At 32.3% G+C, this 18,907-nt stretch overlaps 1 protein-coding gene across 1 annotated transcript; it reads right to left on the bottom strand.

Annotated features, from left to right (window-relative positions):
• Positions 1-3,234: 3,234 nt before the first annotated feature.
• On the bottom strand, positions 3,235-5,272 carry LOC147543463 (Heavy metal transport/detoxification superfamily protein). The gene is made up of 3 exons (XM_086637790.1): positions 4,746-5,272; positions 4,556-4,631; positions 3,235-4,386 (listed from the first exon to the last, which is right to left on the bottom strand). The coding sequence occupies exons 1-3, from the start codon at positions 4,782-4,784 to the stop codon at positions 3,386-3,388; spliced, it is 1,116 nt and encodes a 371-aa protein (XP_086493916.1). The 5' UTR covers positions 4,785-5,272; the 3' UTR covers positions 3,235-3,385.
• Between the last annotated feature and the right edge of the window lie 13,635 nt (positions 5,273-18,907).

Below are 18,907 nucleotides of genomic sequence, written 5' to 3' on the forward strand. Positions count from 1 at the left end.
CAAATAAACTGGAACTTTATCTGGTCTCTTCCTTCAATTCCACGTATTAAACTCTTTATTTAGAAAATATGTGCTAAAGCTCTTCCGGTTAGAGCTAAAATAGGTAAATATATAGGAAACTTACATAATTGCCCGAATTGCAAGGATACAGAAACGATCGAACATGCTTTACTACACTGTCCTTTAGCTAGAAACATTTGGTTCTATTTTAACATTATCTCTACAAACATTACTTCTATAATAGATTGGATTATGTCTTGGCAGAATCAAAATCAAACCAGTCATACAATTAATGATATCCATTATGCAACTATTCTATGACATATACAGAAAACCAGATGTGATCACTGTTTTCAACACTCAATAAATAATACCAGCACTGTTATAAATATGATCCTAGCATTCCCAAAATCTAATACCACTGCAATTACCCATACATCAATAGCTCAGGAACAGTGGAAACCCCCACCTGCACCCTATGTAAAAATTAACGTGGATGCATCTTTTACTAATATTACTGAAAATATAGGAATTAGTTTAATTGTTCACAATGACCTCTCGAATTTTGTGGTAGCTAAAGCTTTGGTAACTCGAGCACGAACTAGCGAAGAGAGTGAAGCTATTGCAATACTCCAGGGAATGAAGTGGGCAGTGGAAAATAATCAAAAGTTGATCATAATCGAAAGTGATAATAAGAATATTATACTTCACTTGAAGAATCCGGGACACAAGATACAGTGACAAACTATGTTTCATATACAGGAAATCAAAGATATGAGAAGTTATTTTGACAGCATCAAATTCGTACATATCAATAGAACGTCCAATGTACCGGCCGATAAATTATCCAAATGGACTCGCAGAAAGAATAGTTCTAAGTACTGGAAGAATGTTCCTTGTATTTTAGTTAATCTTTATTGTAATAATACGCTTAAGTTTTAGTGATAGTGAAAGTTTAACAAAAAACAAAAAAAAACTAAAATTGTATATTGCAACAAAAGAACCAAAATTGTATGAAAGTATTGATATCTATTTTCATATGTACTATATACAAAGTTAAGAACGTTTTGAAGACCGTGTTGGTACTGGAACCAATATCGTGTTGTCTCTATTCTGGAAAAATGTTCAAGCTTAGTTGATCATGTCAATTTGCAGTAAGCCAAATTGTTACTTTTTTATGTTTGTTGGGGTAAGTTTGTAACTTTTTTTTTTTGTTTGAAATTGGAGTCCAGCATCTTGGCCCGACCTAGTACGGGGTTTAGCTTAGAGCATCTCCAATGCAAGGTTCAAGAAAAACTCTAAAAATCCTATGTGTCAAGTGTGAAAACAAATCTCTAAATGGTCTCTTTCCTATTTGACCATTTAGACACACTCTATTGCAAAACCTTCTCCAATGCAACACTCAAGAAAAACTCTAAAAATCTATATTTTGGTTAAAAATTAATTGATTTGCCTATGTGGCACTTAGAGATCCTCAAGAGCACACTCTAAATTTAGAGTGTCCTCTTAAGGATCTCTAAAATAAATCTTGACACGTCACTTTAGAGATTCATGTTGAGTTTTGCATTGGAGATGGAATTTAAAGAAAAACTCTAAAAAATCATGTGGCACTCTAAGATTTAGAGTTTGAGTGTTGCATTGGAGATACTCTTAGTGTACCATGCTATATGTTATTTCGAGCCTGCCTGATACTATTTGAACCTGGGTTGGCTGGGCCTAATCCGTAGCTCGCGCGACTCAATCCGTTTCTCCCGGGCATGGCCGACCCAACCCGATAGGCGACACTATACTTTCGTAATGTAATATGATTGTTTCTGATTTTACTACATTTTATTATATGCTGTGAACATAGAATAAGTTAAACCAACACAATATATAGAACATAAAAATTTCTCAAAAAAGTGCGGGATACTAGACAAAAACAACATATGGAAGAGATAATTCACCGAGAAAAGTTTTTCAAGTACATTTTTGTTGATACACGATTATACGTTATGAACCATCATAATGTGTTATGTTGTGATGTATCATAAAATGTTAAGAAGAAAAAGATGAAATTGGACTTTTACAATAAAAGGGAGGATTCCCTTTGCCTGCATATCCTTTTCAAAGGGGATGTTAACTATATTAGCTTTCATTTCTTTCATAAACAATTTGGAGTGGAAAAAGGGAAAGAATATAGAGAGGATGAAGTTGTTTCGTCGTGGTATGAACTTCTTTTGTTTAAACTCGGCATCATGGGTTATCAAATCAAAAGAGAAATCCAAATTAGATTTGGGAGTAAATCTCAAATATGAAATTATTGAGAAAGAGAAGATCAATAGTGGCTTTAATTCATTATTGTAATTGTTTGATTTGACTAAAATAATGATGAAAAAAAAAACCAGAAGATTGGACAACATCTCAAGATGACAACAACTTATTAAATCAAGAGGATAACATCACTCGACAACTTTTGTTTAGTTCATCGTTTCTACAAATATTTAAGTATAATAAAGTGTAAGACTTTTAAGGTCTTCTCATTTGTGATCTTTATAATGTTTTTATTTTGTAAAATTTTTCATTTTGTTGTGGCAATGTTGTACCGTTTCAGCTTCATGTTGTAATTAATTTTGTAAGTCTCGCATGTAATTTACTTATTGTAAATCTCATAGTTGCACTCAAAATGAGTCAAAATTCTCAAAACCATGTAAAATGTATCGGATTTAATTTCTACACATCAATAAAAATTCTAGTTTAACTCAAAAAAAAAAAAAATATTAGACTCCTTTAGGGCTATTTTGGAATCCTAAATGTGTTTAGGACCCATCTCTCTGTTATCAACCAAATAACTCCATCGGTTATACTATCCATATACCATTACCACCCTTAACCAAATAAAGCACTCGGCTTGACAAGCTAAATCCTAGGATCCTGAAAATCATATTCCTCCACAATTCATAGTGTTACTCAAAAACCCTAGCTAGTTAACTATATCATTAGAAAAGATATACAAAATTGCATGTATCCAATTTGAGATATTCTTCCATCATTTTCTGGTCACTACCAATAAAATACATTAACCTTGTCTCCCATTAACTAGACTCCTTGTCTCCATGTTAAAAATGTGGACTTTTTCGAGTTTCCTTCTTATATTTGATTAATATTAAACACCATATAATAATCATTGCTAGCATAAGCCCATACTTTACTTGAATACCCCACAAATTAAGAAACTAGTTAAGCTCATAACCCTAGAAAAACAACTTCTTTAATAACAAAAGTTTAAAACTAACACATACCATTACAAAAAACTTTGAAAAATACTAATGACAAAAGTTTCATTTCCAAAGACATTCATCCCCATTAAACTCTCTTTCTCTCTCCTCTTTCTTTCTTTCTCTGTCTACATGATAAAACAGCTGCTTGTGTTTTCATCATTGAACATATGGGTTGGTGTTGCTTCAGTAGTAGAGTAATCACATCTATTAATGTTACCACCATAGTACAAGTTAGGGTTTTGGGCAGATGTGCTGTAATTATAGTAGTAACCAGTGGTAGTTGGAGCAATAAGAGGAGATGTATGATGATACATCATCATCTCATGAGGTTGCATGGGATTATGCATGTTCATTACCATCATTGATGGTGGGTTGATATTACTCTGAATCTGATTATAACCATTCATCATCATATTTGATGGATGGTTATGGAACTGTCCACCTGTCACAAACCCACCACCACCACCATTACGACCAGAACCATCTTGAAATCCTATTGATGGAGAAACTTGAAACCCATTTTTGATTGGTGAAACTTGAGTTGTTTGATCAAACCCTAATAACCCATTTCCTGAATGACCCATATTACCTTTAACAACTACATTCTTGTTATTAGGGTTTACTCCTCCACCATTAATGCCACTTCCTTTCTTTCCACCACCACCATTAATTACACTTGTAACATTGTTCTTTGCATTATTATTGTTGAGTCCAAAAGCTTGTTTCTTGAGAATGTTAAGTTGATTGGTTTCCTCTTTCACTGACTTTAACTTATCTTCCTCTCCACTATTTTTCTCTCCATCTTGACCATCACATATAAGTTTTGATGGGCTTTTGCTACACTGGTTCTTGAAAGTTTCAAGACCATTGTTCAGACCTTGTTTCTGGTTCTTGTTATTGGTGTTGGTGTTGGTATCGGTAGTGTTGATGATCTTTTCTTTGACATTACCATTTTGTTGTTGTTGGGGTTGTTTCTGAGTTTGGGTTAGGGTTTGATTGGATTTTGAAGGCCATAGTTCTGCATGTTTACCAGATCTAGCTAATTTCTTGATCAAAGTTGCAGAATCCACATTCCCTGAAACTGTTACTTTCTGTTGCTCTGAATCAAGATTTACTGTATACACACCTAAATAATAATAACAATAATATATATGAAAGTTGAATGAAAAATCAATTAATATTTTATCTCAAATATATAAAATTACTTTCAATCAGAGAAGATATCTATTGTTTAATAGTTCATGAACAGAAGATGAAAATCTTTTCAATGAGAGAGAGAGAGAGAGTGGGGGTACCTTCAATTCTTTGGAGAAGCTTTTTGACTCTCTGCTTACAACCATCACAGTGAATGTTTACTTTCAAAACATAAGTCTGTAAAGGAGAAAAGAAGTAAACCCTTAAACAAGTAAAACTGTAAACAAAAAAAGGTTTGAAATGAAAGAATAGAAAGTGCCTTTTAAGTTAGAGAGCAAGAGAGAGAGAGACCTGGATCTTGAGGAGCTTGAAGTCTTCATCTTTAGTCATTTTGTTGGTATGAGTTAAAAGGGTTGATGGCTAGGTAGGTCACTTTTCCTTCTTTCTCTTTCTTTCTGTTGGAGTTGGAAAGGTTTCTACTTGGTTCTCCTTTTGGAAGAGAAGAAATGGTCACACTAAGAGATGGAGAAATCCACCTATCTATCTCTTCAGCATTTTGGAGAGAAGAAGAGGGGGAGGAATGGGTGGGGTGAACTTTGAGCCTAGAGGTAAGTCAGAGGTTCATAACTACACAGAGAGAAGTTGGAGAAGAAAATGGGGGAGGAGAGCAAGAGAGGAGAGAGGGTTTGGGTTGATATGACATAAATGAGTGACCCCAGAGATTGAAATAAATAGGGCTTCAGCATAGACAGACCTGTTCTGTTGTCACACGCGTACCATCATTTTCTTCTGAGACTACTTCCTAAATCCTATTAAATACTAGTGTATATCATGAATACTAGTCTATTACAAGATCTAGAATCTGTACTTAATCACCCCCATTGGAACCCAATTGATGATCTAATGACATCTCTGCCCCACTCCTATAGTCCCATGGCCAAGATCTGTGGTGGGACACTTTTTTTTTTTTTTTTTTGATGAAAGTCTGTGGTGGGACACTGAAAAGGTAAAAATTTAGAATTTCATTTTGGATTTTTAGAATTTTTATATATATATATATATATATAGAAAAAAGAGTTAATTCTTGTTTGGCCCCCTACTTTGTGACCAGCTTCTTTTACGGTCTCCTATTTTTCATAAATTCAAATATGACCTCCTTTTTCAGTGTAAATGTCGTAAGTACCTTTCCTATATATATTTTTTTCAAAATAAAGTTAATTATGACACATGAAATTCCACATAACTTCCACCTCAAATCTCTCTCTCTCTCCACTTCTCTCTTTCTCCAACTCGCTTCTCTCTTTCTCTTTCCCCGCCTCACCCATGTCTTCTCCGGCGAAGGGAAACCCCTTCACTAAAGTGTTTAGAGAGAGAGAGAGAGAGATATGAGAGTTTTTTTATGTTTAGGTCGCCGACCGGGTTGGGGAGAGAGCAGTTGGAGAGAAAGAGAGAAGTGAGTTGGAGAGAGAGAGAGAAAGATGTGAGGTGGAGAGAGATGTGAGGTGGAAGTGAGGTGGAATTTCATGGATTATAATTAATTTTATTTTGAAAAAATATATATAGAAATAGTACTTATGACATTTACACGGAGTCATATTTGAATTTATAAAAAAAAATAGAGGGCCATAAAAGAAGTTGGTCACAAATTAGGGGGCCAAATAGGAATTAACTCAAAAAAAAATTTTAGTGCAAATTTGAGAAATTCAAGTCAAAACTCCTTCTAAATTTTTTGTTTTGGTGAAAAAGGATCCGTTAATTTTTTTAATCTTCAACTCCCTAAGTAAATATTTTTATTTGCAACAACTTGCGACAGCTTTGCGACAACTTTGCAACACTTTTACAGAAAATATCGAATTGTTAACTAAACAAATACAAATATTTGAGTTTTTAATTAAAAAATATAAATTTTGAATTTTTTAACTAAAAATAATATAATTTGTCATTTTAACTTTAAAGAGTTTAAAATTTGGTAGAGACCTTTCACAATGATGTAGTTACATTTATTATAAAATTTCTTAATCTTTGCATTTTAAAATTACATTATCTTCTTGAGTATTCTAAGATGCACCTCATGACACTCTAAATTAAACTAATACAAAATTTCTTTTAACTATTTTTCTTAATAAATTTAAGTGTCATGTGTATCAAATAAAGTTATTATAAATTAAGATCTCAATTTGAAACAAAAAACTTTGAGTGACTCTATTTTTCCTTTTAAGAAAGATGATCTTAATTGACCTTGACAATTAAGATTTTTTGAATTTTTCTTGAGTGTTCCATTGGAGATGCTTTAACATTAGAGATGATCTAACAACCATAGTGAGAATTTGTGGGGTTTGTCTCTTCAAATATTTGGGTTGATTTTGGTAAAATGTTTACATTCATTCCTTCCATAAATGGGTCAAACATCAGACTTGCCATTTAATATGCAAAGGTCTAAAAATATGATAAGATTGTTTTGGCCTTCATAAGTTTTTATTGATGTTTCATGTCGAAATAATGTAACTTCATGCATCCATTAAGCTTCACATATTTGTATGAAGCTTCAATATACTATACAAAGCTTTATATTTTTCTAAATCTTTACAATCTTTTGTGAAACTTCGTACTTGAAACCCACTAAAAACATAATGAAACTTCATATTGCGTTATGAAGTTCCACACTATTTATGAAGCTTTTATAATGTCTTATTTTTTTACGAAGCTTTACAATCTTTTATAAAATTATGTACTTGAAAACTACTTAACATAACGAAACATCATATTATGGTACGAAACTTCTGATCTTAGAAACCAATTGCTGTTTAGTTTATTAGGTATTTTTTATTAGGATTCTTGTGAGGTTTTTTTACTTCCTTAAGAAGCCTTTTCCTCTTACCAAGATGTTATAGGGTTGTCTAATATTAGAAGTTTCTACATTTTGAAGTATTAGGAGTCCTAGTTGAAGTCTAGTTAAGAAGTCTAAATTGTCTGGTTGGAAGCCTTTATAATGGTTGAGAAGGATCTGAATGCTCTTATCAATTTATTTAGAGCGGGCGCTTATGTCACTCGCTTTCGCACTACTTCCCTTTTCCTTAGAGAACCTAGTTTATGGTACAAACTCGAAAAGTAGACAAGACAAGAATGGAGAAATAATTAGGTGAATTAGCAAAGAAAATCACGGGGATGGCAGTGAATGGGACACTGTTGATTGAGAAGATTGGTCGAAATAGAGATATTGTGTCTAATAGAGGTGCGTTTTAAAGGTAAAAGGTTATATTTTACACGAATTGGCGGATTTGTGTGGAAGGATGAATTTTTCTAGCTAAACAATATTTTGAACTCTATGACTACACAAGACCAAAAAATTCAGTTTGCAATAAGCTACTTGGATGGAAAATCAGTGTGGTATCGATTAGCTATAAGAGGTAACTGTTTTCTCTCATGGGAAGAATTTGTCGAAGAGGTTAAAAGTCGCTTTGTGAGAGTTATGCATGAAGATGCAGGGGTTACACTAGCAAAATTACGATAAACACAATCCATCTTTGAATATCAAACAGAGTTTGAGCGTCTTTCAGATGTGGTTAATAATTTACTAGATGATTTGTTTCACGAGTGTATAGAAAGATGAGGTAAGATTGGGAGACTAAATCCTTTAGTACTCCAACAAATTTATAAGACGAAAAAGTCTTCTTGAGGTGCCAATGTTATAGAAGTATTACAAAACCAAACCCCCTTATCAACACAAGCACATTGAATTAAAGACTACCAGAAATACCAAACCAGACTAATAATGAAGCACTTGTAATTTTCCTACTAACATCAGCAAGGCTGAAGAAAGAAGGAAACAATAGTTATGTTACAATTGCGATGAAAAGTGGCAACGTGGACATCGATGTAAGGTAAAAGGTTTATCCTCATTGAGAAATAGGGAAAAAATGGTGATGCAAACAAGACTGAAAGTTAGGGAGTTAGTGAAGAAATGCATACACAAAGAAGAACATGCGGAGATTCTTATGCATACATTGGACGGCTACCCCAGATCATAAACCATGAAGGCTTAAAGTTAAATTAAAAGGACTCAGGTAATCGTTTTAATTGATTTAGGTAGTACACTCAATTTCATCGATGCTTCACTCAAGCAAGGTATTAAAACGGTACTTGACAACTCTTTTGTAATCATGATAGAAGACGGATCAAAAATTGCTTGCGAGGGAAAATGTGTCAGCCTAGAATACAAGAGAAATCAATACACTTTCATAGGAAATTATTATATATTGAAACTTAGTGGTTGTCATATGGACATACAGGTATTGGGGGTAAGTTGGCTACAAACACTTGAGCCAATAACTGATATTCATTATTCGAGGTAAACATTTCAGATTGGAGGTCGTAAGAGAAAAGAAAGTGAAGTCGCTAGCAAACATACGATGCAAAGACTCCTCAAGCAATGACCATCGAGAGTTTTGTGCCAAATTCGAAAGGAAAACAACGATGAGACTAGTCTAGATATAAATATGGAAATTCAATCATTGATTAGGTAATTTGTTATTGGATCTTCAACACCAAAAGGTTTTCCACCCATGAGCAGTCTCAATCACCGCATTACTTAACATCCCAATAATTCTCTAATTATTATTTGACCTTATAGGTATGTTATTGGTCAAAATAATGAGATTGAGAAACTATTAAATAACTACTACAATCTGGGTAAATTCGTTCGTGTAGAAGCCCTTTCTCCTCACCTATTGATAAAGAAAAATGATGGTGCATGGTTCATGTGAATTGATTACAGAGCACTAAACCAAATTATGGTAAAAGATTAAAAATTGTATGCCGATCATAGATGAATTATTAAAGGAATTACATGGGACTTTATATTACTCGAAACTAACTAGACTTAAGACATAGGTACCATCAAATTAGAATGCAATGGGATGATGTACATAGAACTACATTTTAGACACATGATGGTCATTATGTTTTCTTTGTCATGCCTTTCAGTTTGACCAATAAAGCATCTACCTTTCAACATCTCATGAATGATATTTTCAAAACTCAGCTGCGAAAGTTTTTATTGGTTTTCTTTGATGATATACTGGTTTATAGCTCAGATTGAAATTTATACCTCGAACACCTTAGAGAACTATTCCAAGTACTAGAATAACACCAACTCAGGGTCAAATTGAGTAAGCATTCGTTCGGTACCAAGAGGTTGAATATTTAAGGAATCTCATCATATCTGATGGTGTAGGATTGGGCCGGGAGAGATTCAAAGAATCATAAATGGACCACTATCGAAGTCATTAAAATCATTATGAGAGTTTTCAAGTTTAACTAGCTATTATAAAAAAATTGTGTCTAATTATGGTAGATTAAGTTTTACGTTAAATAAACTTCTTAGGAAAGGTACTTTCAAATGGACCATATAACCAACCTTTAACAACTTAAAAGCATTTATGATGAGTACAACGATATTAACACTACTAAATTTTTGCAAGAAATTCATAATTGAAAGTGATGCGAGTAGACTAGAAATCGGGACAATTTTGATGCAAGAAGGTAAACTGATAGCGTTTACCAGTAAGGTGATTGGGTCGTGCACCTTGGGTTATCTATGTATGAGAAATAATAACACTAGTTCATGTCCTCACTAAATGATGACTTTACCTCGTAGGAAGAAGGTGTAGAAAGGTGCATTAACAAAGTTCGAAGTACTTTTTGGAGGTTAAGGCAGCCACTCCGTGTAACAAAAATAGTCTACTAAATTATTGCATGGACCACGACTTTACAATTTAGTACAAACCCGATAGCCAAAGTAAAGTAGCTGATGCATTATCTCATAAATATGAGTCAAGTGAATTATCAAGAATTTTGTATGTGAGTTGTGTATAGATGGATGTTCTAAAGCTTGAGTTTGAAACACATCCACGGATAATAAAAACAGATCGGAACGTGAGATCTCGGTTGTCTTCCAGAAGATCGAGATCTACAGATAGGTATCCCAAGCCATGGTAGGTTGAGATTTTAAGTTACTTGACATGTTGATTCTGACCTGTAGGAACGACAACACTGCGGGCTTACGGTGTACAGGCCCTGATGCTATTAGCTAAATTTCAGATGCCTAACATTTAATATTGGTACTTAGGATCACATGCACAAATCTAGTATGAATAAACTTATAGGTTATACTAGAGAAATATACTTTTCAACGCTTCCTTACTATTTACTTGAGCAAGAACCCGCAAATCGCTCCTTAGGTAAGATATGTGAGAGCTCCAATAAAGATGCAAGAGCTCGATTGTAGTTCCTCTACTAGAGACGCACAAACTCGAATCATGATTACCTCCAATTAGTTACTTAGGACTTTATGCAAGTCGTATTCCTCCTTTGGTAGCAAGAATCTCAACTTAAGAAACAATATTCTAGATCTAGGGTGATTTCCCGAATCTCTTTGTAGCCCTAAAATATCTAAGACTAACTCTAAGGATAGGAAGAGAACACAATCTTAGATATGAAACACTAAGAGAGTGAAAAAAGAGAAAAATTCAAAATATCTAAGAGAAGAGAGGGTGAGAGAGTTGTGATTTGTGGGGAATGTTTGAACTTGGCATTTCCGTTTATAGGGAAGGGTTAACGCCTCTCTAACTGTGGGAAGTCGGTTGGTCGCATCCTAGGATCGTCCCGAGACTCATCCTTGGACTAGCACAAGGCGCGTTCTGAGCCTGACCCTTGCCCTAAGCCTTGCCCGACCGATGATGACCCTTGTTAGGTCGGACTTGGTTCTAACCCAAGTCCTAGTCCCAAGGGTCATGGTCTGACCCATGGACTTCTCTACCTTATGTTTCTTTCCTTATCTCTTCCATCATTTGAGACACTTAATTGTGGTCGGCACTCTAAGTGTGTAACATGTTGTAGGATTTAGTAGTCTTTTGTAGCGAGTCTTCCAATATCTCTCGACGATCGTAGTCCATTTCTAACTAAACACTGTGACCCCTAAATCGAGTGAAATCCATGGTCTTTATCATGTAATCCTTCTGACTACTTGATCACATTGCCACCTTGGCCCAATGACATTTCTTTTAAAAACGGCCCACCATGCATGACCCATGCCACAACCAGACTAACCTGTTAAAAACAAGTTATTTTTATTAATTAAAAAATATTACACACTTTATTTGAATTAATACAATATAATTAATTATAACAAATGAAGGTGTGCTTGAAGTTTAATCCAATTCAACCTTAATAAGTTCTACTTGGTCTATACATCAAGTTATCGATAAATGTTTTTATGAAGGTTTCTTTTGTAATTTATTATCTAGGTCTCATCTTTACCCATGTTTTTAGTAATTTATTATCTAGGTCTCATCTTTACCCATTTTTTTAGTAATTTATTATATAAGTCTCATCTTTACCCATTTTTTATGAGGGATTATATCTTTAATGTATCAAGTCACAATCATTTTGCCTTCATCAAAAAAAAAGTCACAATCATTTTCTTCAATATCAACCCAATACCCAACTACTATACAGAAAAATACTAACTTTTTCATCACCAAATATTTGTGGTGCTTAATTATCGATCTGGGCTCTTAACAAAATAATAATAATAATTATCAATCTGGGCCAACTTGAAACTGACATGTTTAGGGAGTCACAATTGTCTTCTTCAATATCCCATAAATTATATTCCATATAATTTAAATAATATTCTTTAAGATCTTTTCTTTTATATTTGTTATCTTTTATGTTTGTTATCTTTTATTTCTAAAATTTTAAGTAAGTTCTATATGATATATAGATAATATTCCATAAGATCATTTCCTTTTACATTTGTTATCTTTTACTTTTAGCTAAGGTTTATAAGGTATAAATAATATTCTACTAGATCTTTTCTTTTATATTTGTCATGTTTTAAGGAAGTTTCATAGGGTATAAATTAGATTCTATAAAATCTTTTCTTTTATATTAGTTATCTTTTATTTTTAAATTTTTAGGTAAGTTTCATATGATATATATAATATTCTATAAGATATTTTCCTTTTATATTTGTGATCTTTTACCTATAGGTAAATTCCAAATGATACAGATAATATTCCAATAGATTTTTTCCTTTTATAACTGTAATAATCCAACGGTTGAGATCATATGCCTCTTCAATATTTTATCTCAGTCATTGGATTAAACCCTAAAAGCTTCATTTCGTCTATAAATAGAACCCAGAACCAACGAAGCCACTCTTTCATCCTCTTATCTCTTCTCACACCTCTTTCTCCAATCTCTGTCATCTTGTTCGCTCTCTGAGTTAAACATTCATATCTTAAATTTTCATATCTTGTGCAAAGTATGCAAGATCTTTCATCTCATCGATTATTGTTCTTTGTTGCCTTAAGCTCTCAACCGACGACGTCAAATAAATCTAAAGCAAATTCAAAATGGTATATATCTCTAAACTTATCTCTCATCTTGTAATTCTGATGTTCTTTTGAGATTATAATTAGAAGAGATTTGTCACAGATCTGTTTGATCGAGCACATCTCAACCTTCTAATGTGCTCAATCAAAAAAATTTGACTATAATTGATCTTTTAAATACAAATATTATATTTTTTGTTTAAAATAACAATTATGTCTCTAATATATTTGACCGAGCAAATCTCAACATTCTAATGTGCCCGATCAAACATATTTGACTACACATGATCTTTGAAATAAAAATCTAATATTTTTTTAAGATTACAGTTATGTCTCTGATTGGTTTCTTCGAGCACATCTCAACATTCTAATGTGCCCGATCAAACATATTTGACTACACATGATCTTTGAAATAAAAATCTAATATTTTTTTAAGAATACAGTTATGTCTCTGATTGGTTTCGTCGAGCACATCTCAACATTCTAATGTGCCCGATCAAACATATTTGACTACATATGATCTTTGAAATAAAAATCTAATATTTTTTTTAAGATTACAATTATGTCTCTGATTGGTTTCTTCGAGCACATCTCAACATTCTAATGTGCCCGATCAAACATATTTGACTACATATGATCTTTGAAATAAAAATCTAATATTTTATATAAGATTACAGTTATGTCTCTGATTGGTTTCTTCGAGCACATCCCAACATTCTAATGTGCCCGATCAAACATATTTGACTACATAAGATTACAGTTATGTCTCTGATTGGTTTCTTCGAGCACATCTCAACATTCTAATGTGCCCGATCAAACATATTTGACTACACACGATCTTTGAAATAAAAATCTAATATTTTTTAAAGATTACAGTTATGTCTCTGATTGGTTTCTTCGAGCACATCTCAACATTCTAATGTGCCCGATCAAACATATTTGACTACATATGATCTTTGAAATAAAAATCTAATATTTTTTTAAGATTACAGTTATGTCTCTGATTGGTTTCTTCGAGCACATCTCAACATTCTAATGTGCCCGATCAAACATATTTGACTACATATGATCTTTGAAATAAAAATCTAATATTTTTTTAAGATTACAGTTATGTCTCTGATTGGTTTCTTCGAGCACATCTCAACATTCTAATGTGCCCGATCAAACATATTTGACTACATATGATCTTTGAAATAAAAATCTAATACTTTTTTGAGATTACAGTTATGTCTCTGATTGGTTTCTTCGAGCACATCTCAACATTCTAATGTGCCCGATCAAACATATTTACTACATATGATCTTTGAAATAAAAATTTAATATTTTTTTTAAGGTTACAGTTATTTCTCTGATCGGTTTCTTCGAGCACATCTCAACATTCTAATGTGCCCGATCAAACATATTTGACTACAGATGATCTTTGAAATAAAAATCTAATATTTTTTTTAAGATTACAGTTATGTCTCTGATTGGTTTCTTCGAGCACATCTCAACATTCTAATGTGCCCGATCAAACATATTTGACTACATATGATCTATGAAATAAAAATCAAATATTTTCTTTAAGATTACAGTTATGTCTCTGATTGGTTTTTTCGAGCACATCTCACCATTCTAATGTGCCCAATCAAACATATGACTACATATGATCTTTGAAATAAAAATCTAATATTTTTTTTAAGATTACAGTTATGTCTCTGATTGGTTTCTTCGAGCACATCTCAACATTCTAATGTGCCCGATCAAACATATTTGACTACATATGATCTTTGAAATAAAAATCTAATATTTTTTTAAAGATTACAGTTATGTCTCTGATTGGTTTCTTCGAGCACATCTCACCATTCTAATGTGCCCGATCAAACATATTTGACTACATATGATCTTTGAAATAAAAATCTAATACTTTTTTGAGATTACAGTTATGTCTCTGATTGGTTTCTTCGAGCACATCTCAACATTCTAATGTGCCCGATCAAACATATTTACTACATATGATCTTTGAAATAAAAATTTAATATTTTTTTTAAGGTTACAGTTATTTCTCTGATCGGTTTCTTCGAGCACATCTCAACATTCTAATGTGCCCGATCAAACATATTTGACTACAGATGATCTTTGGAATAAAAATTTAATATTTTTTTTAAGATTACAGTTATGTCTCTGATTGGTTTCTTCGAGCACATCTCAACATTCTAATGTGCCCGATCAAACATATTTGACTACATATGATCTTTGAAATAAAAATCTAATATTTTTTTAAAGATTACAGTTATGTCTCTGATTGGTTTCTTCGAGCACATCTCACCATTCTAATGTGTCCGATCAAACATATTTGACTACATAAGATTACAGTTATGTCTCTGATTGGTTTCTTCGAGCACATCTCAACATTCTAATGTGCCCGATCAAACATATTTGACTACACACGATCTTTGAAATAAAAATCTAATATTTTTTAAAGATTACAGTTATGTCTCTGATTGGTTTCTTCGAGCACATCTCAACATTCTAATGTGCCCGATCAAACATATTTGACTACATATGATCTTTGAAATAAAAATCTAATATTTTTTTAAGATTACAGTTATGTCTCTGATTGGTTTCTTCGAGCACATCTCAACATTCTAATGTGCCCGATCAAACATATTTGACTACATATGATCTTTGAAATAAAAATCTAATATTTTTTTAAGATTACAGTTATGTCTCTGATTGGTTTCTTCGAGCACATCTCAACATTCTAATGTGCCCGATCAAACATATTTGACTACATATGATCTTTGAAATAAAAATCTAATACTTTTTTGAGATTACAGTTATGTCTCTGATTGGTTTCTTCGAGCACATCTCAACATTCTAATGTGCCCGATCAAACATATTTACTACATATGATCTTTGAAATAAAAATTTAATATTTTTTTTAAGGTTACAGTTATTTCTCTGATCGGTTTCTTCGAGCACATCTCAACATTCTAATGTGCCCGATCAAACATATTTGACTACAGATGATCTTTGAAATAAAAATCTAATATTTTTTTTAAGATTACAGTTATGTCTCTGATTGGTTTCTTCGAGCACATCTCAACATTCTAATGTGCCCGATCAAACATATTTGACTACATATGATCTATGAAATAAAAATCAAATATTTTCTTTAAGATTACAGTTATGTCTCTGATTGGTTTTTTCGAGCACATCTCACCATTCTAATGTGCCCAATCAAACATATGACTACATATGATCTTTGAAATAAAAATCTAATATTTTTTTTAAGATTACAGTTATGTCTCTGATTGGTTTCTTCGAGCACATCTCAACATTCTAATGTGCCCGATCAAACATATTTGACTACATATGATCTTTGAAATAAAAATCTAATATTTTTTTAAAGATTACAGTTATGTCTCTGATTGGTTTCTTCGAGCACATCTCACCATTCTAATGTGCCCGATCAAACATATTTGACTACATATGATCTTTGAAATAAAAATCTAATACTTTTTTGAGATTACAGTTATGTCTCTGATTGGTTTCTTCGAGCACATCTCAACATTCTAATGTGCCCGATCAAACATATTTACTACATATGATCTTTGAAATAAAAATTTAATATTTTTTTTAAGGTTACAGTTATTTCTCTGATCGGTTTCTTCGAGCACATCTCAACATTCTAATGTGCCCGATCAAACATATTTGACTACAGATGATCTTTGAAATAAAAATCTAATATTTTTTTTAAGATTACAGTTATGTCTCTGATTGGTTTCTTCGAGCACATCTCAACATTCTAATGTGCCCGATCAAACATATTTGACTACATATGATCTTTGAAATAAAAATCTAATATTTTTTTAAAAATTACAGTTATGTCTCTGATTGGTTTCTTCGAGCACATCTCACCATTCTAATGTGTCCGATCAAACATATTTGACTACATTTGATCTTTGAAATAAAAATCTAATATTTTTTTTAAGATTACAGTTATGTCTCTGACTGGTTTCTTCGAGCACATCTCAACATTCTAATGTGCCCGATCAAACATATTTGACTACATATGATCTTTGAAATAAAAATCTAATATTTTTTTTAAGATTACAGTTATGTCTCTGACTGGTTTCTTCGAGCACATCTCAACATTCTAATGTGCCCGATCAAACATATTTGACTACATATGATCTTTGAAATAAAAATCTAATCTTTTTTTTAAGATTACAGTTATGTCTCTGATTGGTTTCTTCGAGGACATCTCAACATTCTAATGTGCCCGATCAAATATATTTGACTACATATGATCTTTGAAATAAAAATCTAATATTTTTTTTTAAGATTATAGTTATGTCTCTGATTGGTTTCTTCGAGCACATCTCAACATTCTAATGTGCCCGATCAAACATATTTGACTACATATGATCTTTGAAATAAAAATCTAATATTTTTTTAAGATTACAGTTATGTCTCTGATTGGTTTCTTCGAGCACATCTCAACATTCTAATGTGCCCGATCAAACATATTTGACTACATATTATCTTTGAAATAAAATTCTAATATTTTCTTTAAGATTACAGTTATGTCTCAGATTGGTTTCTTCGAGCACATCTCAACATTCTAATGTGCCCGATCAAACATATTTGACTACACATGATCTTTGAAATAAAAATCTAATATTTTTTTAAGAATACAGTTATGTCTCTGATTGGTTTCTTCGAGCACATCTCAACATTCTAATGTGCCCGATCAAACATATTTGACTACACACGATGTTTGAAATAAAAATCTAATATTTTTTTAAGATTGCAGTTATGTCTCTGATTGGTTTCTTCGAGCACATCTCAACATTCTAATGTGCCCGATCAAACATATTTGGCTACATATTATCTTTGAAATAAAAATCTAATATTTTTTTTAAGATTACAGTTATGTCTCTGATTGGTTTCTTCGAGCACATCTCAACATTCTAATGTGCCCGACCAAACATATTTGACTACACACGATGTTTGAAATAAAAATCTAATATTTTTTTAAGATGGCAGTTATGTCTCTGATTGGTTTCTTCGAACACATCTCAACATTCTAATGTGCCCGATCAAACATATTTGACTACATATGATGTTCGAAATAAAAATCTAATATTTTTTTTTAAGATTGCAGTGATGTCTCTGATTGGTTTCTTCGAGCACATCTCAACATTCTAATGTGCCCGATCAAACATATTTGACTACACATGATCTTTGAAATAAAAATCTAATATTTTTTTAAGATTCCAGTTATGTCTCTGATTGGTTTCTTCGAGCACATCTCACCATTCTAATGTGCCCGATCAAACATATTTGACTACACATGATCTTTGAAATAAAAATCTAATATTTTTCTAAGAATACAGTTATGTCTCTGATTGGTTTCTTCGAGCACATCTCAACATTCTAATGTGCCTGATCAAACATATTTGACTACACACGATGTTTGAAATAAAAATCTAATATTTTTTTAAGATTGCAGTTATGTCTCTGATTGGTTTCTTCGAGCACATCTCAACATTCTAATGTGCCCGATCAAACATATTTGACTACATATTATCTTTGAAATAAAAATCTAATATTTTTTTTAAGATTACAGTTATGTCTCTGATTGGTTTCTTCGAGCACATCTCAACATTCTAATGTGCCCGACCAAACATATTTGACTACACACGATGTTTGAAATAAAAATCTAATATTTTTTTAAGATGGCAGTTATGTCTCTGATTGGTTTCTTCGAACACATCTCAACATTCTAATGTGCCCGATCAAACATATTTGACTACATATGATGTTCGAAATAAAAATCTAATATTTTTTTTTTAAGATTGCAGTGATGTCTCTGATTGGTTTCTTCGAGCACATCTCAACATTCTAATGTGCCCGATCAAACATATTTGACTACACATGATCTTTGAAATAAAAATCTAATATTTTTTTAAGATTCAAGTTATGTCTCTGATTGGTTTCTTCGAGCACATCTCACCATTTTAATGTGCCCGATCAAACATATTTGACTACATTTGATCTTTGAAATAAAATTCTAATATTTTCTTTAAGATAACAGTTATGTCTCTGATTGGTTTCTTCGAGCACATC

This window comes from Eschscholzia californica, unplaced genomic scaffold (assembly GCF_041429995.1).
Source record: "Eschscholzia californica isolate CP2 unplaced genomic scaffold, dmEscCali1.0.p SCAF_4, whole genome shotgun sequence".
Lineage (NCBI taxonomy): Eukaryota > Viridiplantae > Streptophyta > Magnoliopsida > Ranunculales > Papaveraceae > Eschscholzia > Eschscholzia californica.

What these genes read in the sequence shown, in the direction of transcription:
- LOC147543463 (XM_086637790.1), bottom strand. Translation starts at nt 4,784, where the DNA reads ATGACTAAAGATGAAGACTTCAAGCTCCTCAAGATCCAG. An exon ending in TCAAGCTCCTCAAGATCCAG is followed by an intron (nt 4,632 to 4,745) that starts GTCTCTCTCTCT and finishes TCTCCTTTACAG; the next exon opens with ACTTATGTTTTGAAAGTAAA. An exon ending in GCTTCTCCAAAGAATTGAAG is followed by an intron (nt 4,387 to 4,555) that starts GTACCCCCACTC and finishes ATTATTATTTAG; the next exon opens with GTGTGTATACAGTAAATCTT.